The 24,792-nt window shown below is 44.4% G+C and overlaps 2 protein-coding genes and 1 long non-coding RNA gene across 10 annotated transcripts in view; 2 read left to right on the forward strand and 1 right to left on the reverse strand.

Moving 5' to 3' along the window:
* The first annotated feature begins 220 nt into the window (after positions 1 to 220).
* cbr4 (carbonyl reductase 4) lies at positions 221 to 4,843 on the forward strand. Its single transcript, XM_028586670.1, has 6 exons — positions 221 to 602; positions 1,300 to 1,508; positions 2,369 to 2,489; positions 2,627 to 2,763; positions 3,178 to 3,312; positions 3,449 to 4,843. The coding sequence occupies exons 2-6, from the start codon at positions 1,364 to 1,366 to the stop codon at positions 3,625 to 3,627; spliced, it is 717 nt and encodes a 238-aa protein (XP_028442471.1). The 5' UTR covers positions 221 to 602; positions 1,300 to 1,363; the 3' UTR covers positions 3,628 to 4,843.
* Positions 4,844 to 6,678: 1,835 nt separating this feature from the next.
* palld (palladin, cytoskeletal associated protein) overlaps positions 6,679 to 24,792 on the reverse strand; it is a 56,037-nt gene continuing 37,923 nt past the window's right edge. For 5 of the 6 annotated variants that reach the window (XM_028586667.1, XM_028586666.1, XM_028586664.1 and 2 more), the window contains 11 exons: positions 15,741 to 16,421; positions 14,787 to 14,931; positions 14,475 to 14,576; positions 12,096 to 12,317; positions 11,424 to 11,573; positions 10,930 to 11,018; positions 9,888 to 10,020; positions 8,119 to 8,326; positions 7,596 to 7,761; positions 7,348 to 7,481; positions 6,679 to 7,238 (listed from right to left, as the gene is read on the reverse strand). In XM_028586667.1, coding sequence (XP_028442468.1) covers positions 7,078 to 7,238; positions 7,348 to 7,481; positions 7,596 to 7,761; positions 8,119 to 8,326; positions 9,888 to 10,020; positions 10,930 to 11,018; positions 11,424 to 11,573; positions 12,096 to 12,317; positions 14,475 to 14,576; positions 14,787 to 14,931; positions 15,741 to 16,421 — 2,191 coding nt within the window. In that variant the 3' untranslated portion in view covers positions 6,679 to 7,077. The remainder of the gene's footprint in view (positions 7,239 to 7,347; positions 7,482 to 7,595; positions 7,762 to 8,118; positions 8,327 to 9,887; positions 10,021 to 10,929; positions 11,019 to 11,423; positions 11,574 to 12,095; positions 12,318 to 14,474; positions 14,577 to 14,786; positions 14,932 to 15,740; positions 16,422 to 24,792) is intronic. The other variant, XM_028586669.1, reaches the window with a different exon arrangement.
* On the forward strand, positions 10,924 to 13,731 carry LOC114561023 (uncharacterized). 3 transcript variants are annotated; one of them, XR_003693291.1, is made up of 4 exons: positions 10,924 to 11,629; positions 11,776 to 12,740; positions 12,875 to 12,957; positions 13,068 to 13,731. It is a non-coding gene; the product is annotated as an uncharacterized LOC114561023 (long non-coding RNA). The 3 variants fall into 3 exon arrangements; XR_003693292.1 differs by having other exon boundaries at positions 10,924 to 11,142; positions 11,255 to 11,629; positions 11,776 to 12,957; XR_003693290.1 differs by having other exon boundaries at positions 11,776 to 12,957.

The following is a 24,792-nucleotide window of genomic DNA, read 5'->3' on the forward strand; positions in this document are numbered from 1 at the left end:
TTTCTGTGCTGATGCCCATGACATAATATATTACTATGTAAATGTTGACATGTCATAGTAGGAAAAGCACAGGTGTATTCAAACCCATTAATGATGGCTGCATTCCACTTAGGAGAGGTCCTGGTATTGTGCATGCTGACTCACTGAAATAGCTTACTGGGACACTTGATGGAATTGAGCCATTGTTAAGGTTATCAATTTCAGCTGTGCTTTTCCTACTACGACAAGTCAACATGTCTGCTGTGAAAAAGGTCCATAATGCAGTTCCAGTCATTTGTTAGTGAGTGCTGTGGTGTTTAATATCCATGTGAACGAATATTAACGTGTACTTTGGCTGCTTAGAGGCTTTCCAAAGACAGAAACCTTGACCAAGGTGAAAAACAGTGACTCCAGTCCTATTGATACAGTCTAGGTCCGGGTCCGGACCGGTCCTGTCTGTGCAGCGGGTCTACTGCGCCATCTATCGACCAATGACGAGTAACGCAACAACACTGAGAAGAAAACATGGCGACGTCCTTAAGCGCCCGCTCTTGGTCTTCTTTCAGTCAGTAAACTTATTTACCGAGGAACACATTTTGTCCAACAGTCGAAAAGAAGCTAAGGTACAGCTAACTAGGTCTATTAACTTTATTATGCAACCATATTTATCTAAGCTAGCTGAAAACCTGCTGACGTTACTAGACAGCAAAATGACCGTGAAACATGAGCAGCTATCATCATGAGCTCACATGAGCTGTAGTTCTTTCTCTACAGTATTTGTGTGGTAAATAAACTCACTACATTTAGGCCTGAGTTAGCTACATGTATTAGCTACGTGCTAGTTTTGTTCCAGTTTGTGTCAATATACATACATTATACAGTTGTAAATACAGTGGTGCAGTATAACTTAACAATGTCTGTAACAATATTACTTCAAACCTCTAACATTGACTGTTGATGTGTGTCTATCCTACTGTCTACTATTTGCACTACCACCATGACACCCCCCTCTCATAGAGCACCTTACCTGCCCTGTCACTGCAAGCCTCTCATGCTTATACATCCCTTGGTACATTCATGTGGATTTTTTATTTGGTATTTTTTCTTTTATTGTCCATATTATTCATGTGGATTTGTTATTTTATCATTCTGTTTATGACGTATGTGTATGTTGTATGTGATGTATTTAAGCTACTGGGACCTTGAATTTCCCCTTGTGGATCATTAAAGTATCTATCTATCTATCTATCTATCTATCTATCTATCTATCTATCTATCTATCTATCTATCTATCTATCTATCTATCAATCAATCAATCAGTCCTGTGGTGACGTGCAGTGCTGCGGTCTCTCCTGCACACTTGTGTGGTGTCCTGCTGTCCACCATGTCCAGGCTGGCAGCGGTGTGTGGGGGCTCCAGGGGCATTGGGAAGGCTGTGTCCCGCCTGCTGGCAGAGAAGGGCTGCAGGCTGGCTGTTCTGTCCAGGGACGGAGATGCTGCCCGGGCCACTGTGGCATCTCTACATGGAGGTATGGAGCTGTGCACAGATACACACAAACATGCATGTTTCGGCAGGCAACGTGTATACCTCATCAGTGGTGGACTGTAACTAAGTACATTTACTCAAGTACTGTACTTAAGTATACATTTTAGGTACTTGTACTTTACTTGAGTCTTTTCATGCCACTTTCTACTTCTACTTCATTACATTTCAGAGAGAAATATTGTACTTTTTATTCCACTACATTCATCTTACAGCTTTAGTTACTAGTTACTTTACACATTCAGATTTCTTTGCACACAAAACACGTACCCACCACTGTACCTCATGCAATGAACTGATACCGCTATTGGTTCTGGTGTTTTTTTCTTGTTTCTTCAACAATGCAAGCTATTAAAAAAAAATAGGCCTGCAACTAATGAGTTTTTTCATTGTCGATTAATCTGTTGATTATTTTCCTGCTAAACAATTAGTTGTTTGGTTGCTAAATTGTCAGAAAATGGGGAAAAATGTGGATCAGTGTTTCCCAAAGCCCAACGTGATGTCTTCAAATATCTTGTTTTGTTCCCAACTCAAAGATATTCAGTTTACTGTCACAGAGGAGAGAAGAAACTAGAACATAGTCACATTTTAGAAGCAGGAATCAGAGAATTTTTACTTTTTTCATAAAAAATTACTCAATCCGGTTAATCGATTATCAAAATAGTTGCCGATTAATTTAATAGTTGACAACTAGTTGATTAATCAATTAATCTTTGCAGCTCTAAAAGAAAATGTCACAGTTATATACATACACATTACCTGATCTGGTGCTTTTGTGCTATAAAAGACTAAGACTGTAGTCTTGTAACCATTTAAACTCACATTCCTTCTGTATATGCTCTCTAGCTGACCACGTGGCTTTCAGCTGTGATGTCTCTAAAGAGCAGGAGGTGCAGAAAACCTTTGAGTCGATCCAGAAGACCTGTGGAAACATCTCTTATCTTGTAAATGCAGCGGGCATCAACAGGTGAGCAGGCACTCGAGCGGACTCCTCCGCTGGCGCCCTGCTGTATTTTCATATACGCGCATATATAAATGGATATAATGTTGTCACAGGACACTGACCTTTATGGCTGACCTATATTACTGTGTGTGTTTGTTCAGGGATGCTCTGTTACTGAGGGCCAAGCCGGAGGACATGGTGGCTGTGCTTCACACCAACCTGCTGGGCACCATGCTGACCTGCAGGGCAGCACTGCGCTGCATGCTGCACACCCAGGGAGCCGCCATTGTTAATATAGGTACTGATAGCTCTGAAGGCAGCGGCCTTCATGATTATGTTTTCAGTTTGGTCACTAGATGGCAGTGTACATCATTGCTACTTTCTTTAAAGTGAGGTACTTTGAAGGCCGTGCATTTTACTTTGACGTTTTAACCCATTAACAACATTGATTTTATTAGCATACTGAGATAAATCAAAAGCAAAGGCTGACTCAAACGTAGGAAAACATAATTCATCAGTCTGTAAACCTGTAGTATGCTTTTGTGTGGGACTAATTTAAATATTAGTGATTTGTATCAATCGGGCTAAACACTAATATCATTATTTAAGCATAATGGCGTCAAATACTGTAGTAGCTTCCTACCAGTGTTTTATTTTGAAACATTTCTGTCCTACTAAGTCATCCTAATGGATGTCTGTTTGTTGCGTGTAGGCTCTGTTGTGGGCCTGAAAGGGAACGCTGGCCAGTGTGTCTACAGTGCCAGTAAAGCCGGTCTAGAGGGCTTCACGCGCTCTTTGGCTAAAGAAGTCGCTTCACGCAATGTCAGAGTTAACCTGCTCGCTCCCGGTACGGTACAACTTCATCTTCTTACTTCACCTTTCCTCTCAGCAACTGCTCTGGCTTCTTTTTACCGTCTCAGTTTCTGGCATCTTATTTGTCTTTTTTATTATAGTCTCATGTACCTGCCCTCTCTGGCTTTCAGGTTTCATTTGCACCGACATGACCGCAGGGCTGAAGGAGGAGGACGGGGTGCACTCTATCCCACTGGGGAGGTTTGGCGAGCCGGAGGAGGTAGCCCAGGCTGTCCTCTTCCTTTTGGAGTCTTCCTACGTTACAGGACAGGTGCTGGTGGTGGATGGAGGACTGCAGCTGGCCATGTAAGGGATGGGGCCTACTTGGAGTTATCTCACTGTTCAAAACAAATGGCAGTGGGGCAGGTGAAAGTGTCACTCTGCCTTTCCTTGAAAATTGTATGTCTTGTTTAAGGCATAGAAGATGGAGACTGTAGAGGAAATGGCTCAAGAGAAAGATAAGGGGACAGTGGGCTCTATGTTACTCATGAATGATAAATATTACACTTAATAATGCTTCATGGCTGAAGTTGGATATTGCTCTGGCCACATGACGATTCAGAGTCATATCTGGTAAGCTGTTGTGTAGTGTGAGATTGGATAAACAGTTTTTAATATCATCTGATTTCTTGTCAAAATTCTTGCCACAAAACACAAAAGCTTTGCACAAGAGATAAAAAGGCGGTTTCCTGACACAACCCCACATCTCTCTGAGGATCACTGTCCCGCTGCTCTCTGTCTTTCTGCTGAGTCACTCTGTCCGGCAACAGTAGGCGTGGCCTGATGTGTGTGACAGTCGGTCGTGATGACTAACGCTGCTGACTCCAGAGTGTCTGGCCCAGTCCAGACCTCCGTGCCCCGAGGTCCTAAATTGGATCAGCAGATTGAACGCCGTTGGGTCTTTTTCCATGACCGTAAAGCGCCCGCCACTGATCGTAGCGCTCATGTTTTGTTTCCCCACCGCCCCCGGGAGACCCCCTCACAGCCAGCACATGTCTGCCCCCCCACCCCCCCTCCCTCCACCAGTGGCCCCCTGAGCCCACCTCTGGAGGGGCCTGTTGAGGGGCCAGGCATGTTGGGCTGCAGCTGGAGGAAATTAGACATAGTGGTGGAGGTGTGTGTGTGTGTGTGTGTGTGTGTGTGTGTGAGGAGGGGGCGGGGGGGGGGTTAATGTTTTGAGTGTCTGGTTACAGCTCTGAAACTGTAGTGTGGATGGATGGGGTTGGAGGTGACTGTCATGCTCAGAGATGAGATATGAAATGATGCGTTGATTGTTCCTTTCACTGAAACATGCTGTTACCATCCATTAGTATCAAAATGAGCAACTTAGACTGTGCTCTGTCTCTTTAATGTGCGATCGTCCTACATGTTGTATTTCCTATTAAAGGATTGGATTATGTTTACTCTGATTAACATTCTTAGCAAGAATGGTCTTTCCACTGTGACTGATTATGTGTTTTTTGGGCATTCTCTTATTGTTTTAAGAAGAGTCTGCCAGTCTATAAAAACATCTCACACTCTCTGAAGAGTTTGATTTTTTTATTAACTTTCATAACCTAAAATAATATCAGAAGAACAATCCATATACAGGCATTGATTGGCATAGAAATGTGCAAACACAGTAACTGTCAGCTGATGCAAGCTCTGAACAGACAGAAAAAAAGATGTCCACTTTGTATAGTATAGGTGATGAAAATAGTAGATATAAATATAACTTGCTTTTCACTTTCTACCAGCTTAGAGTACTTTCTACCCCTGAACACAGGGGGGAAAAAGGTGGTGTGTTTTTATACATCCTGGAAACAGTCGTTTGGCACTGTACAAGTGTCCAAGAATAACATGCAAAGAAATTGTGTTTGCATTAAGCCTAAACGTGATTTAAGGCAGTAAATATATTTATAAAACGTCATGATACAGAAAGGATTGTTTTGTCAGTGAACAAAAGGTTGCTGATATAATTTATGTCAAGACTGTTGGAAGTTTTTTTTCCATACAAAAATAAAATGGACAATCTGTGATGTGTGTGACAAATACACAGAAACCTTTCACAGCACCCTCTCTTGAGTAAGAACATTTCAATTCACCCTTTTAAAATAAACCATCAAAGAAAATTCACAAAAATGACCCTCTATTTTCTGTATCTTCCATATTTTGAATATCGCCACAGTCACATCCCTCTATCAAGGGTTAAAGGAACACGCCGACTTATTGGGAATTTAGCTTATTCACTGTAACCCCCAGAGTAAGACAAGTCCATACATACCCTTCTCATCTCCGTGCGTGCTGTAATGCTGCCTGACGGTTCCAGCATTAGCTTAGCCTAGCACAGATCCTGCAGGTAACTGGTTCCAACTAGCCTACTGCTCCCAATTGTGACAAAATAACACCAACATGTTCCTATTTCCATGTTGTGATTTGTAGAGTCACAGCGTGTACAAAAAACAACGTAACATGAGACACAGCCATCTTCTAACAGTAAACAAACCGGGAACTATATTCTCAGACAGGCTTGCTGCGAGCATATCACTCCGCCCAAGTACTATATTCTTCCGCCTGAGAATATAATTCCCGGTTTGTTTAGGGTTAAAAGATGGCTGTGTCTCATGTTACGTTGTTTTTTGTAAATGCTGTGACTCTATAAATCACAACATGTTGGCGTTATTTTGTCACTTATTCGGAGCAGTAGGATTACTGGAACCATTCACCTGCATGTTCTGTGCTGGCCTGATGCCGCTGGAGCCGTCAGACAGCATTACAACACGCACGGAGATGAGAAGGATATGTATGGACTTGTCTAACTCTGGGGGTTACGGTGAATAAGCTAAATTCCCAATAAGTCAGCGTGTTCCTTTAACTTACCACATTAAAGTGGTGCCCATCGTAGTCACAAAAACCTGCTTTTTCCGTTGCTATCCCTTCCTGTGTCTGTCATATCCAACCTTCCTTAAGTTGTGCTGCATCCACAACCAAACAGATCACATTCATGTGTGAGCGTTCTTTTCCCAAACCTTATTTATTTTGCTAAAAAAAAACTATACTGTTTGCAAGGCCCGGCCTTTTCCAATATCTGTAAACTAATCTATGACAACAAAGAGACTGTATGATATTGCAGCTACAATCGGATACTGTGGATATCAGTACTGTGCTACACAAGCCCACTGAATAAAAGTTTGTGATCTCATTCGTCAAAGCTACAATGCTTGGAATCCTTCACCCGCTTTTGAAGTCATCTTTTCTCCCTCATGTCCATATTTAAACCCAGCTGGTGGAGTGCTACGTATAGATACAGTATTAGCCTGTTATATCAGATGGCACCACTTGGAACAGGCATAGTAATTCTATGTTTCATTCATTTTGTATCTTTTTTTTTTTATCTTTACAGTCATGAGAGGCACTTACACAGACAACCCTTTGCAAGACAGAGTCAACATGAACAATTCATGAAACAGTGAGAGCATATTAATGAACAGTCTTTCCTCGTGGTAAACACTTCAATCATTTTCCAGGTCCATTTGATAAAATGAAGCATGGGGGAACAACTGGATGAATTCTGTAATATAATGGGTTGTGTCACATTATAAAAATGTATGAAAACCACGGCTACACCAGCTCACTCTGCCCACCAACCCTTCAGTTCTGTATCCGCAGTCCCTCCGGTGGACAAGGCTCTACACTCCCCCTTGTCGCCATCATAAAGTATTTGTTTCAGGCGTGCTGAGAACAAGGGCAGCTTTCAGGTTTTTTTCGGGGAGGGGTCTCTCTACAGGTCATCACTTTCCACCAGGCCACCAGGCTGCAGCGGGCTGGAGTCGGGGAAGAATGCTGCCTTCACGTCCAGCCCTCTCTCCGTCAGAGCGGCGTAGCGGCTGGTGGAGGGACGCACCTTCTTGGGCCTGGGGAGGTTAGGCTGCTGCCACTGAGCTGAGGACGGAGCAGAGGGTGTTTAGTGATATGTAGAGTGGGGGGGGGGGAAGCCACAGAAGAAAGGTTTGATTCGATGAGCAGTGTGTGTTTCAGAGTGCCAACTTACTGTGGACATCGAGGCGTGCGGTGCTGGATACGATGCCGGCGTCATTCTTGGCTGACACGGTGTACCAGCCAGCATCTTCTTTCATGGCTGGCTGGATGATCATACACAGGTAGCCACAGTTGTCCTGGTGCATGCTGGGAAAGACAATTGACACACATTTAAGGGAAGTGATTATTTACATATTCTATTGTCCACTTTTTGGGGGAAGTGGCCATGATCTGGTACCAAACAAAGTGGATTTTCTGTACCTGATTCTATCTGTGTTGTGAGTTAATGACTCATTCTCCCTTTTCCAGAAGATTTGTGGGTAAGGGACCCCTGCGACACGACACTCCAGTCGCACAGGATGACCCTCAGCCACACTCGTGTTCTGCAGCTTCTCGACGAATGAAGGGGCCTTGTGCATCTCTTTGGCTGTGGAAAGAGTGCGTTACTGGGATTTCTTTCTTGGTCCAAACCATGCTAACATGTAAAACTGGAAACAGTTGTTTGGTACTGTACAAGTGTCAAGAATAACATGCAAAGACATTTGCATTAAGCCTAAACGTGATTTAAGGCAGTAAATATATTTAAAAAAACTTCATGATACAGAAAGGATTGTTTAATCAGTGAACAAAAGGTTGCTGATATAATTTATGTCCAGATTGTTGGAAGTTTTTTTTTCATACATAAATAAAATGGACAATCTGTGATTTTTTTTCTTGGTCCAAATCATGCTAACGTGTATGTTCTGCGCACATGCCGACTACTGATTTGAATGTTTCTGTTTACCTGCAACAATGAGTTCCAGGTTAAAGGAGTTCTGCCCGGCTCGGTTGCTGGCGATGCAGGTGTAGATGCCTGCGTCGCGGCTAGTCACGGGCTCGATGACCAATGAGTGCACACCGTTTTCCCTCACCAGCATCTTATGGGCAGAGTCGGGCCGGATGGTCTGCCCGTTCAGCTGCCAGATGAGGTCAGGAGTGGGCAGGCCGCTCACCTACAGGCGGCGAAAAGAACACAGCAAACATTAAAACTCGCTCAATGTGTGGATGCTTGTTCGTAGAGCAGGCTGTGCTTGTTTTTGTTGGAGAAAATGCATATATACGCTGCGTGTGTGTTTATTGGCGGTATGAAAACAGCAGTGTTTGGTTAATCCGTCTGTGTTGTGTTTGTCTGGAGGAGCCTGGTCGCCTGCACGCTTTGTCATGGGAATAAACTGCAGAAAAGACTCGTCTCTCACTTTGCAGAGAAACCCAAGACCTACTTCACCTTGCCCACCTGGAAAATGTGCCACTGTGGATATGCATGTTTGGTATTACAACGTGAAATTCACAGATATCATAAAGGAGAGTAGACTAAGCAGTGATAAGTATTTCTGGAAGCGGCCCAATATGCTTTTAGAAGTTGGGACATTTTAAGGATGGAAAGTTTGGAAAGCCACAAATGATCTGGAAATAAATATTTGCTATAAATATCCTTGACATTAAGGGCTCCGTAGGAATGGAGACTCTCAGTATATTTCTGACAAGCATAAAAAGTCTTTTTATAGTGAGTTAATTGTGGGCTTGTTTTATTTTATTACATGTACCAGCTTTCAAAGAGTTTTGGAAGTGCTGCGGGTGATGACGAAGAAGACAAAGAGAGAAAATGAACGCAGGGCGGTGGGAGTGGCGCCAGGGGGAAATAATTGTAGAAAACCTGATCCCACTTAATGACTGAAAAATGACACCTCTTTATTCTCCCTGTCTGCTTTGAGCCATTCATAACGCAAGGAAGTGATGAAACATCTCGTCTCCGCTAGTTTTTTTATTCCCTAAAGAAACTGGAATGCATGGAAAGGGAATTGTTTCTTTGGCAGCGCAGACATGGAGCCTCCCTGAAAGCAATACAGACACTGAATTAAAGGGCAGATCTGAAATTGCTTTCTCTATTACTATGATTAACATATTCTCTTTGGTGCGGGCATTTTTCCTTTCCAGTCATGTCTCAGTTATTTTAAACCATCTCTCTTTCTCTCTTTTATCATAGAATAACAGCTACAGGTTAGACACACAGAAGGTTAAAGCAGAAGCTGGCTGTCTGCTAAACTAGTCCACTATTTCAGACCTGGATCCCATTAGATTAAACTAACTAGTATACAAGTAGAGGGTTAAAGTAAAAATGGCAGATTCTGACATAACTCTGACAAAAAAAGGCCGTAAAAATGAAGTCATATATATATATATATATATATATATATATATATATATATATATATATAAAAGCTTTCTTCACATTAAAGTTCATAGATTGACATGCCATACCAGACCAAAAAACATAATGTATAATTTCTCTTTTCTCTTTTTAAGTTTTAAAAATGCCCTTCACTGAAAACAGAAAAAACATTTCCAGAAGTCTCTTCATCCTAATCAATAAAGAACTGTTTTATATGGAACATGTTCAGATGCAGCCACCACAGGGCAACACGTTGTCCTTCTTCCTCCCCCCCCCCCTTTAATCCCACTGTCCTCCCATGTTAGCACAGGCTGCACCCTCAGGAGTGAGATGCGTGCATTTACCTTGCAGTCCATCCGGCACAGTCGGCCCTCCTGAACTATGAGGTCACCGGGCGCCTGCAGGAAGTGGGGGCGGAAGTGGCGCTCTTGGATGTTATCGTTCTCATCCCCGCTGTCTCTAGACCTGGACCTGGGCCTGATTGAGAGAGAGAGAGAGAGAGAGAGAGGTAAAAGTACAGTATTTGGCATTAAAAATCAACTTCTAGATTTTTTTAGGCATTTTTGCAACTTTAAATTAATTTCTATTTAAAAAATTGAAGGCCTTTTAGTTGTTGAATGTATAAGTCCCTTTGGAACATGAATCTAAATGCTTTTTAGAGACGCTTGTAAAGAAACAAGAGTGCAATAATCTTTCCACATTAATGCTTACTTGTATATTATATATCACCCCTTTCATAGACATAGTAAGAACTTTTGGGGCCTTTTTTGCCCTTATTTCCTGCTCTGGCATCCTTCCACTAGCTCTTTCTTGATCTATGAGTCCCCCCTTAACCTTGTACTGCAGGTCAGGACTCATAGGAGTTCCTGTGATTCTGCCCAATGACATCACCACTCTGCCTGCACGTCAACCACGGAGGGAAAAAAAGAAATGGGAGACACTGATGGTTATCTTGAGCTCTCTTCTCAAAACATCTCTGAGCTCTGGGAGTGTTCCTCTACAGATTACAGGTGGTTTTTTTAATGTTCTGTGATCTTCTGTGCATCCTCTCAATATCTGGGCTCGGATGAATGCGCTCTCTATATACAAAGTCATCAGAGCAATGGAAAACAGAACAGAGCAAACAGGTGTTCCCTCTCATTAACACAGAGCTTTTCTTTCCTGAACAGACAGTTCAACAAAAGCAAGACTGTGACTCAGCTCACAGCAAAGATCTGTGTAAATAAAAAAAATAAACCTATTAAATCTGTGTGAGTGTGAGTGAGCGAGTACAGAAGTAATGCAGATGGTGAACAACATGCAGCACATGTGCCAGCCAGCAGCTCCAAGTTGTGAATAAAAATCTATTCCGTTCAGCTTTTCCTCCGCCAGTCAGCGCAGCCTCACCTGCGCATGTGTCCAGGTGCGGAGCGTTGGCTTCGGCCTCGCTGGTTCACGGCCTGCACCATCATCCTGCCGGTACAGCTCACCCTGCCCTGCGAGGTAGAGAGAGAGAGAGAGAGCGAGAGAGAGAGAGAGAAAAAGAGAGAGAGAGAGGAAGAGGTGTTGACACTCCACCGCAGCACAAGCAGCAGTCAAACAGGGAGGAGGAAATAAAATGTGAGTGTTGGAGCTGGAAAAGGCTGTTAGAAAGCCTGTAGCACATGGACTTTTGACCCTCATGAGGGCTTTAGTGATTTCCCGTCTCATTCAACGCCCTCTTCCTCTTCAGGCCGGAGACTATTATCTCGATACTCATTATTCTCTCGCTAATGGGCGCTGACGTCTTCTAAGGAGCGGCCAAACAGACGTGTGTGTGCATTTTTTCTTTCTACGAAAAGGTACACAGACATTTCTATAACATTTCATTTTTTTCCAGAGCTCTGCAGCCGTCTGCTCACCTCGGGGTTGCCCGCCATGATGGTGTAGTTGCCGTCGTCATCGAGTGAGGCTGCAGCGGTGTGCAGGGAGCAGGTTCCATCAGCGTCGCGGCTGATCCTGTAGTGCTCGCTCCTCTTGGAGATTTGCTTGCCATCTTTAAACCAGTAGACCTGTAACACAAGACAGGGACAGAGGGGAACGATCAGACAAAGTTAGGATTTACCAGGTCAGTAATATTCAAATCAGTGGCTTTTATTTTATTTACATTTTATGAATTTCAAACTAAAGCTTAGTATCATCTTTAAATAGTTTTAATGCAGTGCTCTATGCCTCTTTCACCTCTATCGCTCTGCTTTTTTTATATTTCATCAGTTCATCCTGAAGCCTGTCATCACCATGCCATTAATGTGTACAGAACCAGGCAGGCAGCCCAGGCCAGGCCAGGCCAGTGTGTGTTCTCGCAAGGGGCTTCCCCTTATCACAACACGGAGCATATGTGCAACATCTACACCCTCCGTCATCAACATCACACATCAGCAACTCCCAAAGCAAAGGGAGCCAAGTCCTGTTTTAAATGCCTCAAAATGACCAAATATGCATCTAATGATTAGTAACTGCCACAGCATCCCCACCAACAATGTTTCATCATACAGGGCGATGACATTTTTCGGTAAACATGTTCAACCTCCCACCTTTGGTTTGGGGTCTCCGTGGACCTTGCAGGAGAAGGTGACGGGCATGCCCTCGAAGACTTTGTAGTGTTTGAGCTTCTGGTCGAAGGATGGTGCCTTCCCCCGCCCGGCTGAGTCTTCATCGTGCTGCACATCGTCGTCTGATTCCTCCACCGGTGAACGCTCTAGACGGAATTCAATCTCACTGATCAGACGCTGCTCAAAGCTGGACACTTTGTATTCCTACATGCCAGAGAAGGAGAACAAAATGTTTTTAGAGAAAGAATGAGACAGAAGTTTGTGTGATCATGTGGGAAGGGACAACACATTCAAGAGCGTGCAGAAAGCTATCACTGAAACCCTATTTTCCCTATTCTACATTTAACACACAATCATGAACCTGTCTTGATTGTCATCCAAACTGGCAACTTTCTCCCAATTTCCTAATTCCTCACTGCCCCTACTCCTCCTTCCCACCACCTCCATCAATCTGTCATCACTGTAGCTCTGCTGAGGCAGAGGGAACATCTGCAGGGCAACATGGTCCAATGACACATCACACAGATAATGACAGGCCTTGGGAACAGCTGCAGAACCAGCATTTATCCTCAATCTGCCACTCATAACGGCAGCAATCACAGAAGTGGCCCATCCTGATCTCTTGAGGTATCATCCTGCAATAGCGCAGAGGCAGCTGCTGCAGCATGCTCTAAAAATCTAACAAAGTATTATTCAATTATCCTTGCTTTCTAAAAAGATTTAACTTAATTGCTGGCTTAAATCTCAAATGCAAATTAAAGTTGCAGCATGCATCGCGTGATGGACACAGACGGAACAAAGTGCAACCTGTGTGAAAACGTGCCGCAATCAAGCTACAACATGCGTCAGTATCTGAATCAATTCAACCTACCCATATGAGCAACAGGCAACTGTAAAAGGTGAGTGACCAAGTTTGACACAATCATAATCAGTTGTATTCTTTTGTGTTTACAGGCACACCTGCCTGTGAATGGACTACACAATGAATATGGAACCGCAGGGACCAAAAAATAAAATTCCGTGTCGCTGCCTTTTGTGTGCCACTTGTTCCCTTATCAGCTAATCCCCAGGCCTGATCCTGTTTTCGCCAGAGTGAACGCATCCTAGCTTTTAGTGTGACTCTGTGTGCACATTTACACACAAGGGGACAGAGAGAAACAAAGCTTTCAAACACCTTTTGAGGGAAATATTCTCTATCAGATGACTCGTCTTCCTGTGGAGAGAAACAGTTGTTTTTTCTATGTTGTACTCTACTGTTACTGTGCATCACACAGGGTGGCAAACACGTGTGCGTTGTTTAAATTCACATGATGTACTTGTAAAATTGTAAAATACGACGTCTCACGATGCGTTGGTACAGATGCATTCCCGGGCTTAGAGTTTGTGCTCAGAGCCATGCAGTGCTGTAGTGCCACAACCAATCAGATCGCTTCTCATGCCAACAGGCACACGGAGATGACACGTGCAGACACAACTTGTGTTCTAGTGGTGTTCATTACATCTGCATTGTGACTTCACTTATGAGTCAAATTTCTATATTTATTTATTACTCTTGGGGGAATTGTTTGGTCTCTGTAATATTATTTGACATTATGAATAAAATTTAATTGAAATTGAACTGAACCTAACTAATTCAGAGCCAGTTTCCCCTCTGTCTACTCTCTTTCTTCGGTGCATGCTGCTTGTTATGTATTCCAATTTTAAATGACAAAAATTGAAATGAAAATACAATTTCAACAAGAAATAGTTTCTTCCATAGGTGGAAATGAGTCCTGATAGAGGATTAATATAAACAACCATTTGCACAAGCTAAAAAAAAGAAGCCAGTTTATATGTGAATGAACAACCAACGCTGTGCGGAGGTGCTACACTCGGACACGACCACAGAATGTTTTGGTGGCTCACAGTTAGACAAACGGCTACACAAGCCTTCAAACAGTGTTACTCCCCCCCCCCCCCAGCATGTTTCCAACAACACTGGTTTCAACCAGTTTGCATAAACAGAGCTTTTTATGGAGGGCTCTGGAGGACTTTACAGTGTTTATACCCTGCTTTCATAACTCGCTCTTCAACAGTGTTTACAGGGACTGGGGGTGGGGTAAGGGTTGTGTGCACTCAGATTCAACAGTATATTAAGGAAAGCCAGTAGTCATAAGATAGGAATGACTCCAGAAAAGCATAGGTGGACAAACCAGAAAATAGAAAGGTGATGTGTCGTACACATGCAACAGTGGGATTTGTGTAAAAAAATAAATTAGTAGAAGTAAACACCGCTGGTGTAGACATGTTGCTCAAACGGTGAAGTGTGTATGTGTGATTTCCCCCTCCAGGTGTGTGGATCCTAAAAAAGAGCCACCGTACCTGTGTGACTGGCTCCTCCTCTGTGTCCTGTGTGTTTAAGACTGTGGCAGCGTTGTCAGCACCCAGCAGTCTGCGAGCCATCTTCTCCTCATAGGTTAACTTCTAGAAAAGCATGGATTACTGGGGTCAGCGGGGGTTAGTGTGTGAGTTGAAGAACACACACTTTGTTAATCTGTGTTACTGAACACGCTCATTCTCTGATTGTCTGCAAAGACACAGATGTTTCAGTAATGGAACAAAGCTAGAGAACTAACGCACACACACACACACACACACACACACACACACACACACACACACACACACACACACCTGTTGACCATTGCTTATGCGTTCCTCTTTAAAGCGCAGTTTTCTCTCCAAGTCCTGGATGACGGCGTCCTTGGATCCCTGGATGTCAGAGTCAGAGGCCAGGCGGGGCGTCCTGGTGACTGAGGACTTCCTGGGGAACGCTTTGCTGAAAAAAGGACAAAACAGAAACATTTGTCAACATCAGCGTTGTGGCACTCTGCTCTGCACATGCACGTGCATTATCTTGACACGTCGCAACTCCTCTTTCCTCTCTGGCTCTTTTTGCTCCCTCTCTGGCTCTCTCATATCCAGCCTTATCTGGACATGTGCAGCTATAGCATTCCACAATGTGTCTTGTTATCTCTTAGAACTGCAGCAGGAATGCCAGGGTGAGAGGGGGGAGTGCGGGTGTGAGGGAGGGGCTGATGAAAAATGACGAAGAGTTTAAGGTGGAATGCCCTTGATGGAAGAGAAAGAAAATCGAAATGTCTCCCTTCAGTACAGCCATCAGAGGAGGATTATCTACACGACGAGAGATTTTGATCAGCTAACTCGATACGCAGAGCTCAAAGTCAAAAGGCAGCGACCCTGCAGTCTATAGCAGCTGGGCGCAGAACTCAGTGAAGGGCTACATCTTGAGTGTTTATTTGATTTTGACACACCTTTCACTCTCAGGTCCTCTTGTATGTTTTCTTTCCGTATCGGTGCTAAAGCTCTTGCACCTTGAGAAGACTTTTGTGTCTATGTGTGTGGGTCTGTGTGGGTTTAAAAGAATTCTTTAGTTTGCGTTTTCCTGTAAACATGCTGTATAAAAATGTAAACATGTCATCTTGCATCTAGCAGACATCCTGCCTCCAGTTGCCAGCAGGTCAACTTGCCCGAGACACACTATGTAGGCCTACAAAGAGCTAACGTCAGTTGACTGACACTGTACAGAAAGCTCTATTTGTAGAAGTGCATGTGAGAGATACTTACACAGTGCCGTTGCCTTTAGGAAGGCCCAGGGCATTGGCATTGACTATAGGGCTGCTGGGGGAGGAAGGCGTGGAGGGCAACACTGAGGACAGGAAGCTGGAGGCTGGAGACGGAGGGACGGAAGAGAACGGCGAGGACATATCTGAGAAGGCCGGAGACATGGAGACGGGCGGAGGGGGGGGAGGCGGAGGAGGAGGGAAGTCTTGGCCAGGGCCTGATGGAGAGGACAGGTTGCTGGAGCTAAAGAAGGGCGGTGGTGGAGGCGGGAAGGAGGGAGAGCTGGGAGACTCCACGCTGCCGGCCTTGGTGAAGGGGGGCACGGTGACCCGGGTGAAGGGCTTGTGTGAGGTGGGAGGAGACAGGGGGGAGGACAGGCTGGACCCCGAGGAGCCAGAGGACTGGGTGACGTAGCCCGCCCCGCCGGGGCTCTGGGCTGCGATGAACTGCTTGGGCCGGGCGTAGTTGAAGGTGCTGGCCTGCATGGCGGTGCTGCTCTCCAACTCCTGGAAGGAGGGAGGAGGTGGGAGAGGTGGGGATGGTGGAGCAGGTGGAGGCGCTTCTTGTTGCTGAGGTGGAGGCGGGATTTCCTGGCTCGGCTGTTCCTGCTGCTGCTGCCAGCTGGCTGCTTCCTGTTGCTCCAATAGAATCTGGTCCTGCAGCTGCTTCAGCTGGGACGCGTTCCTAAAAAGCAGAAGCATGGTCATCAGTGGCAGTTATCACAAACTAAAGTCATTGTTTGTTTTTTTAAGGACTTCACATTCTTTGTGGGAAAGGGTTAGGGGGGGGGTGTCTCTGTAACAAAGTAACAGACTTGTAAAAATGTTACAAAATCATGCAGCTGTTGTCAATTTATGCATGACACCATGGCCTGGTCTCTATCTAACTGTAACAGAACACAACTGGCAGAAGTGTTAGCTGCCACATGTGAGCATAATCGATGTAGAGTTAGAATGTCAATCTAAAGTGTTGGGACAGCCGAGCGAGGCAGAAACACCACAAATAGTGAACATGTTCTTCATTATTAAAGCCATAAAGGAGTTTGAGGATGACCTCAGCACGTGGTTGTATGTCAACAGGAGTCAAAGTAAACTGTTTTTTCCACTGGTCTGAAGGTGACAGCCTGGACACATTGTGTGTGTGTGTGTGTGTGTGTGTGTGTGTGTGTGTGTGTGTGTGTGTGTGTGTGTGTGTGTGTGTGTGTGTGTGTGTGTGTGTGTGTGTGTGTGTGTGTGTGTGTGTGTGTGTTCTGGGAAGGAAACGCGGCACCAGCAGCACCAGCTGATAGGTTATCAGCCTCTAGCCTTTCTCAAAGACTTGTTAAAAAGCCAGCCTGTTGACAATACATCAAGTATAGTAAAGGAATCAGGAGAGAAGTGAGAAAAACAGCTCTGTGATCAACAGTGCAGCAGTTTACTTTAACGGACCGCAAAGTGGTCTGAGCTCAGTTAATATAACATTTTTTTCTATCTGAGAAATAAAAAAATTGAATTACACGGTTGAGGTGTGGCTCCTGGTATCTGAATGGCACTGTGATGAAGAAAAACAAAATATGTAATGTTGCGGTGTCATTTTGCCAGGGATCGGTCCTGATGATGAAGTATTGTGTTTTTTCACAGAGGTGTGGTTGCCCAGTCTCTCCCCCAGCTTGGTTGATTCACTGTGTTGTCGTCATTGTGGGAGAGAGGGAGTTTTTTTTTTTACTAGTTTTTATTTTCTTGTATCATTGCTAAAACAAGCTCTACATGCACCAGAGTTTTTTTCTTTTTGAAAAGAATTGAACTCTTAAAAGCTCTCCTTGAGGATCAGAAGGAGGGGAAAGGCTGGAAGTTATAAACCGTCAGAGTGTACAGCTATGTGAATGTGAGACTGATGAGTTCTTCATAGGCAGCCTGTTCAGAATATACTGTGCATCCCAGTGGTGCATGTTGTCAGGAGTCCACCAGGACCAAGTTCACGTGCCCAAATCGGTTCCAGATGTTGAATAATCAGTGGAGTCTTTCGACTATTTTTCATCTGTGAGAATGCAGAGAAGACCCCCCCTATACATTTGCAAACAACACTGGTGAGTATTTCACAAAACTGACAGTTGTAGCAAAGTGTAACAAATCCACCACACAATCAAACAGCAACATGACTGATTAGTCTGTCCGAGCCAGTTATTTTGGTCTCATGCTCCCCTCCAGAGGAGACTTCACATGCCCAGATAAATAGTCATTAATTCAAAACCTTTCATTGTGATCATTCCAGCTCAGCGTAACCTGGTGCTGTCCTCGCTGACGGCGAGAGCATGTCCCCCCCTCTGTGTATACAGTTTTCTTTACATTCTCCAAAGCTCTCCTGTTCAGGCCTCAACCAAAAGAGTGCTTTTACAGGAACAGTTTGGCAGCTCGCGAGGCTCGCAGCGGTTTGATTCCTTTTTTGGCTGTGTTCTCAGAGCATCAGGCCCAAAGCACCCTGCCCGTCTGCTCCAGCAGAGAGGAAACACACTTAATTTCCTCCGAGCCTCATCCCTCTCAAGCCGACACACCGCTTTACTGCCTCAGCATGAAAGACCTCAAAGACCTTTACAGTTTTTGACCTATGTTTTTGACAAAGGTAAATGCTGTAAATGTACAAGCATCCAGCTTGTACCGACATCATCCCCTTTGCCTTAAAAGGTGCTCTTTACTTCCAATATAAAGAAACAAGCACCTTCATTCATTACACAGCCAAACTGCTATGCAACTATCTTACAGTACAATGGTACACTCTCTTACTATGCATTGACATTTGACTTGCACCTAAATACAATTCAGCGTAATAGAATTCTAATTTTGTCAGTTGTTTAGACATTTGGCTTCTTCACATTTGACAGCGCATGAAAAGGTCAGCTTGTATAATTTGCAGCTGCATGAATAGTTTTACGGCCCACTTATGGATTTACATCAAGCGAGGGTCATGCAGACTCTGTGACCCTCCAGCTCTGATCGTCCAGACCTCTTTGACCACAAAGTGCATGACAAAGGCCGCTGTACACACACTACGTCCTGCCTGTTCTCATCCCAGCTGTACTCTAAAACAGCACGACCCCTGCTAAAACCTGCGCCTTGTGTAAAAGATTAGAAGGCAGCTACAAATGGCTCCATTGCTCTCTCTTATTTTTTGTCTCTGTGGCGGAGAGGGGCTGAATTAGAAGGGAAGTGTTCCTCTGTCGTCATGCCAACAGCCCTGTGTTTTGCTGTCCTGGTCCGAGCCAACTGGCCCACGGAGCGCCGTGCTTGGAGAAAACGCTCCAGCTCCCCTGTCTGTCATTCTGTAACACAGCATTACTCTTATGTCTCTCTCCTTCATTGCCTCTCTTCTTTTTTTCCCCCAGTCTTCTGGTGGTAAAAATAGGCAGAGCAGTTATTTCTTCCCCCTTTTCATCCTGAAAAATACTTTCCTTGGGCTGGATCCTGTCTGTAAACTCTTTAATGGGGGGGAAAGAAAGAAGAGTAGAAAAGGCAAAAGGGATCTGGTGTGGATTAACTTTGTCTCTCCAGTTTCTCCATGGAAAAGCTCAATGAACAGATCCAGGAACAGCTTAACAGTAACTTAATTGTAAGAGTGTTTTACAGCCCGGTGATGTATCAGTCAGCTAAACACGGAGCGGTGCCAGACACTGTGGGTCTTTACCGGCAGCATCTTGCTTCAATAAATGAAGTCGGTGCCGCTTGTTTGTGCTTCCTGAACAATAACGACCCGGGGTGCGTGAGAAATTCATCCACTGTTCCACCGCCAATCGGAGCAAGCTGGGAGCCATCCGCAGGTTTGTCTGCCGCCCATCTCGTTAGCTCCGCAGCTGGCTGAAAAGACGGAGCCGCTTTATTAGACCTGGCCAGCCGATGACAGGAAGCAGGCCAGGGGGAAAACAGGAAGTAGTTGAGTGTACACTGGTAGTAATGAGGGCTTTCCTTCAGTAAACGACAACATAGGGGGGAAACTAAAGACATGTCCATTCTCTTTAAAATTCTATAGGTGTTTGCTAATAGAAAAAGTGACATTAGACGCATATAACAAGGCGTACTTTCAGGCTACTTTGTGTTTGCATTACACCTCTGTTTCATTTGATTCTGCAAACATCCATGGCTTAGCCACAGCCAGACCTTGCCATTTATAAATTATAGTCAAATTGAGCTCTGGTATCACACCTACAACACAAACACAGCTTTGCTAACACTGCCTGAGATCATCACACACATCACACACACGCACAGTGCTCGGCCCAAACCGTGACACCGATCAGGGGTTCGTGATGAATAGAAATGCAAGATGAAATCCTTGCTGGAACACACCTTTCTAGTCACACAAAAACAAGGTGGATCTTGTTTTCTTTCTTTTATTTTAACTGCACCGCCGCCTACACACCTGGTTCACGGTTTCCTCACTTGTATTCGCCACCGAGCATTGCATCATCACTATAGTGCGTCAACGTAAACTTGTCTGATGCCGCCGAGCAGGAACGGGCCGTCAATCTGACGTAGTGATGAGCTGGTGTCTGAGTGTCTTTCACACTGACACTGTGATTAACATCTGTTTAAACTGACGGAAAAGTTACTCCTGTCTAACGTGTGGCCTGATTAATAGGAAGAAATGGGTTTTGTGTCACCATGGACTGGAAATGTGTCATGTTGAGGATTTCTACATTTACTGAGAAGAGTAATAAGTAGTTTTGTTGAGTCACATTATACAAGGACTACAATACAAGGTTACATGGAAAGACCACACAAAATCATTCAAATTGTACAAATGTAAAATCCTCATGCACTCTGGATCTCACTCTCACACACCAGGACACACGCACGCACGCGCACGCACACACACACACACACACACACACACACACACACACACACACACACACACACACACACACACACACACACACACACCACTCTCCTGCCTCCCTCTACTCTCACAAGACAAAGCAGAGTAGAGTAGCAAAGGAGCCACAAAGTTTCCAAGAACATTCAACATAATCTCACAGGCTGTCTTGTCTGACCCCACAAACCAGGCTGCTGCTGCTGCTGGGAGCACACAATATTCAATGTGTCTCACATACGAAAAAGCATTTCATTTGCCTTCTGCAGCTTCCATCTGTTCACTTCTTCCCTGTCAGCTGACATGTTCTCTCTCATCCTTTGTTCTCCTGGTGTCCTTAACTTATTTTCAGCCCCTTTCCTCCACGGGTACCCCAGCCCCCCTTCCCTACTCCTCGTTCTCTGTGGGCTCTAATTGCACACACACCACATAAAACAGAACCAGACTGTTTTCCTTCTCCCCCCCCCCTCTCTCTCTTTAAAATGTAGCACAGAGCGTTTTTCTTACTCCAGCCACACCAACAACTCACGGCTGCGCCGCTCATCCACTTACTCCCTGCCCTACTTTCTTTCTTCCTTCTTCTACTAATATTTCCCCCTTGCTCTCTGTCTGGGCTAATATTTCATATCCAAGTGTAGGTGAAGAGGGCTCTTTACAATCAGCGAGCCCTACTTTTCTCTACATACCTCCATCCATTCAACCCCTTCTCTTCTCCCCACTCCTCCGCCTTTTGCTCTTTCTGTCCAAGTGATACAGAGTGTTTTTTTTTTTTCTTTTTCTATAGCAAGAATGCTGAAGACATTCTTCCCTGGATTGGAGTGGGAAAGACATTGCCATCAAATGGGATTAGCAGCAGGAGAGGAGGGAGAGGAGGGAGAGGAGGAGGAGGGAAGTGAAGGAAGAGCCAGGGGGAGGAAAAGAGGCAGAGAGTGAAGAGAAGAAATCAGTCAGTTAAAGAGTTGGATGAGTAAGACACAAGCTTTCTCACCTAACAGACTCTATTGTGTTAACTAATCCATGTGACTCCACTGAGGAGCTCTGCAAACAAATGAACCTCGCCACATAAACACAGTCTGTCTGTCAGTCTGTCTGCATCACAGACGCAACACTAGAAAGAAAAGGGCCGACTCATCTTTGTTAAAGTCACTCACAGTTCTTCTCTTTCTCACTACAGCCTGAACTCACTACCTTTCCAGAGCCTCTAGCAAATGAATGGGTATCACACTCAGCCTCTGTGTGCTCCCAGAAAACCATACACCCATTCTGATAACATATGATTTAAACATTAACATGCCACACTGGTAAACCAGGAAAACGCCGGGGGGAAAAATTGTCCTTATTCTACCTCAAACATTTGACTTCTCCTTCTTCCTCTACTCCCTAATTCAAATGTAATGACTTAAAGTATTTGTCTCCAGTGCCTTTAGAAATAAACAACCCAAAGAACCCTAAATGCAATAAAAAAATGTTTCAAGTTATTTAAAAGGTTTCCTCCATGATAGCTCAAAGTTTAAAAAGTTAAAGACAAGCATCATTAAGTTAATCTTTTATCCATTCCTTCGTCATTCTATCAGTCTCACTGAGGTTTGCTTCATTCAAATAAGTTGTCAGTCTACACAAAGCAAAGTTTTACCTTCAGTGTTGTGGTCTTGGTGTGTAGCAGCTCTGATATTTCCCTGCAGGAGAGTAAACTAGGTTGCAGTGCTGCTCTGCCAGGTATGAGCAGCATATATAGAGCGCTGAGCAGCCAGACAGTGACAGACGCAGTTCTCTCTCTCTCTCTCTCTCTCTCTCTCTCTCTCTCTCTCTCTCCCTCTCTGCATGAGTCAGTCTGTCTGTGAGCTCCTCCTCTTCACAATAAAAGCTCCCAGCCTGCCTGAAACCAACTAATTTCAAAATAAAACCTGTACCATACACTGTACTGACCGAGGAACTTCCCTTTGGGAGTCAGGAACCAAAACAACCACAGTTTTCACAGTCACAGATAAAGAAAACGTCCATAAGAAAAGCCGAATGAGATACCAATATCTAATTGCTTTTACCTTTTGTGTCCACATTTATATTGTTTTCTGAATGACTGATGGTAAAAGACACAGGATGATTGAGGAGAGAGAATGAAAGACAGATTTAAAAAATTAATCATCGCAACAATTCTCTCCCTTTCAGGTGACACAAATGAAATTTGTCCATTGTAAGGTTACATTTGAGACAATGCCCTTTCTGGAAATAAAAACCCACATTCTGTGTACTCTTCACATAAACATTATCTACCCTTCACATGTACACAGAGCACAGTGACTATTATCTACATGCTGAGCATATGGAACATGATAGTTTTATGTAACGTATAGCCAATTGGACCTTTGGAACAATAACTATAATAGAGACAAAGTCTGTGGGAAAACAGTCCTATCACAACCACAATAGATGTGGTGTCATTCACGGAAATATGTTCACAAGTATTCAGTTTCTCAATAGAAGAAATTTGTCCTTCATTTTTGTGGGATGAAACAAAACCTTTTTGGGAATTTATCATTTCCATTTTTGTGTGTAATGCCTCTATTTTTAGAGTCGCTGTGCGTTTTCCAGACTACTGATGAGTCACAGTGTGTTGATGGGAGGTGGGAGGCAAGGGATCTGGTCCAGCGGGGGTGTTGTAAGTGTGCATGTCATTGTGTCTTTATATTGGGGAATGGTTGGAGAGCCGTTAGGAGAGGGTCCTCCTCTCTCTAGAGGTGCAAGTCATTCTCTGTGTGTTGACTCATTGACACTTAGAGGCGAGTCAGAGTGAATCTCCTGTGTGCTCAGAGTTGGTGACAGCAGTGTCATGAGATTAGAGTGCGTATACATTATTGCATCCTCTAATTAACATCCACGAGGGAAAGTGCTGTAGCGGTCTGACTGGGAGTGTGTCTAAAGAGTGATCAAGTCTATACCACACCCCCACACACACACACACACACACACACACACACTGCTTGCACCAACAGCCAGGGTCAGGATTTAATCAGGGGTTGATTGACTTCATCCGGAAACAATGTGATTCTCTGAGTGTGTGTGTGTGTGTGTGTGTGTGTGTGTGTGTGTGTGTGTGTGTGTGTGTGTGTGTGTGTGTGTGTGTGTGTGTGTGTGTGTGTGTGTGTGTGTGTGTGTGGGTGTAATGTGTATTTATATGTGTGTTTCTCAGTGTTTAACATACCAGGGTGTTCTTTCCTGGGAAACACAGTCTGCTTTCTATGAGGGGATCATTGAGGCCCGTTAGTTTCCATGCTGTCAACTCCCAAGCATACACCCTGGTCTCTCGCTCCCCTCATCTCTCTGTGCGTCTTTTCATCGCTCCCTTTTCCCTCGGCTCACCCCTCTTTCTTCCAGCCCCCTCTCTGTGTTATGAAGGTCAGCTCCGACAACTCTCTTCCTTATTTGGAAAGTTTCTCCATTCCATGCAGGTCATTCTAGCCCGACCAACCAATCCAGCGGTTAGTTGGTCTGGTTTCTCAGCCAATCCTGAGCCTCCCATTTCCTTTTAAGGACTGCCCATCTCTCACTCTGGAGGTTGATGTGAAATTGTCTGCTTTTCCTGCTCCCTTGTGTCTCCTCTGACTTCATTTAGCTTTTTATTCGGTTACACAATCTTATTCCTGATGACAACTAACTTTCTGTTTCTGCCTTTTTCCATTTGCTGGTAATCACAACCCTCTCTGGCCTGCATTCATGCATCCATTAGAGAACAGATCCCCAGTCAGTGTTTTACTTCCATTTTTAATTAGACGTTTGATGATGACGAACCACAAGTTCTCAGTGTGTATCCAGTACCATATGTGGTTCTTTAACATGCATGTTTCCCCGCTCTCCATAAAACCACAAGCAACACCTCGACAAGAAAGTGATTGTTAATACTTCATTAGAGAGTTCATGACTTACACCTCGTAAACACAAACACACTGCTGAGAGGAAGCTCTGAGTCACAGCAGAGATATGCGACCAATCCTGGCAGCCAGAGCTCCCTGCTCAGCAACGCAACACAGAGAGCATATAGATCCTGCTTTAAATTGAATGCAACAAGCCTGAAAAGTCCTACTTAGTCCTACTAGTAGTCTGAACTAAACACAATACAGAGGGACAGAGGGCAAACAACCAATCACCAGTTGCATCTTCACACTGTAAATACAAGTTCTGTGTGTGTGTGTGTGTGTGTGTGTGTGTGTGTATGACA

Source organism: Perca flavescens, chromosome 9, assembly GCF_004354835.1.
Source record: "Perca flavescens isolate YP-PL-M2 chromosome 9, PFLA_1.0, whole genome shotgun sequence".
Lineage (NCBI taxonomy): Eukaryota > Metazoa > Chordata > Actinopteri > Perciformes > Percidae > Perca > Perca flavescens.

Excerpts from the sequence above, each read along its gene's own strand:
- cbr4 (XM_028586670.1), top strand. The coding sequence starts at position 1,364 with ATGTCCAGGCTGGCAGCGGTGTGTGGGGGCTCCAGGGGCATTGGGAAG. Across the intron at positions 2,764-3,177 it reads AGCCGCCATTGTTAATATAG|GCTCTGTTGTGGGCCTGAAA; the intron begins GTACTGATAGCT and ends TGTTGCGTGTAG. Across the intron at positions 3,313-3,448 it reads AGTTAACCTGCTCGCTCCCG|GTTTCATTTGCACCGACATG; the intron begins GTACGGTACAAC and ends TCTGGCTTTCAG.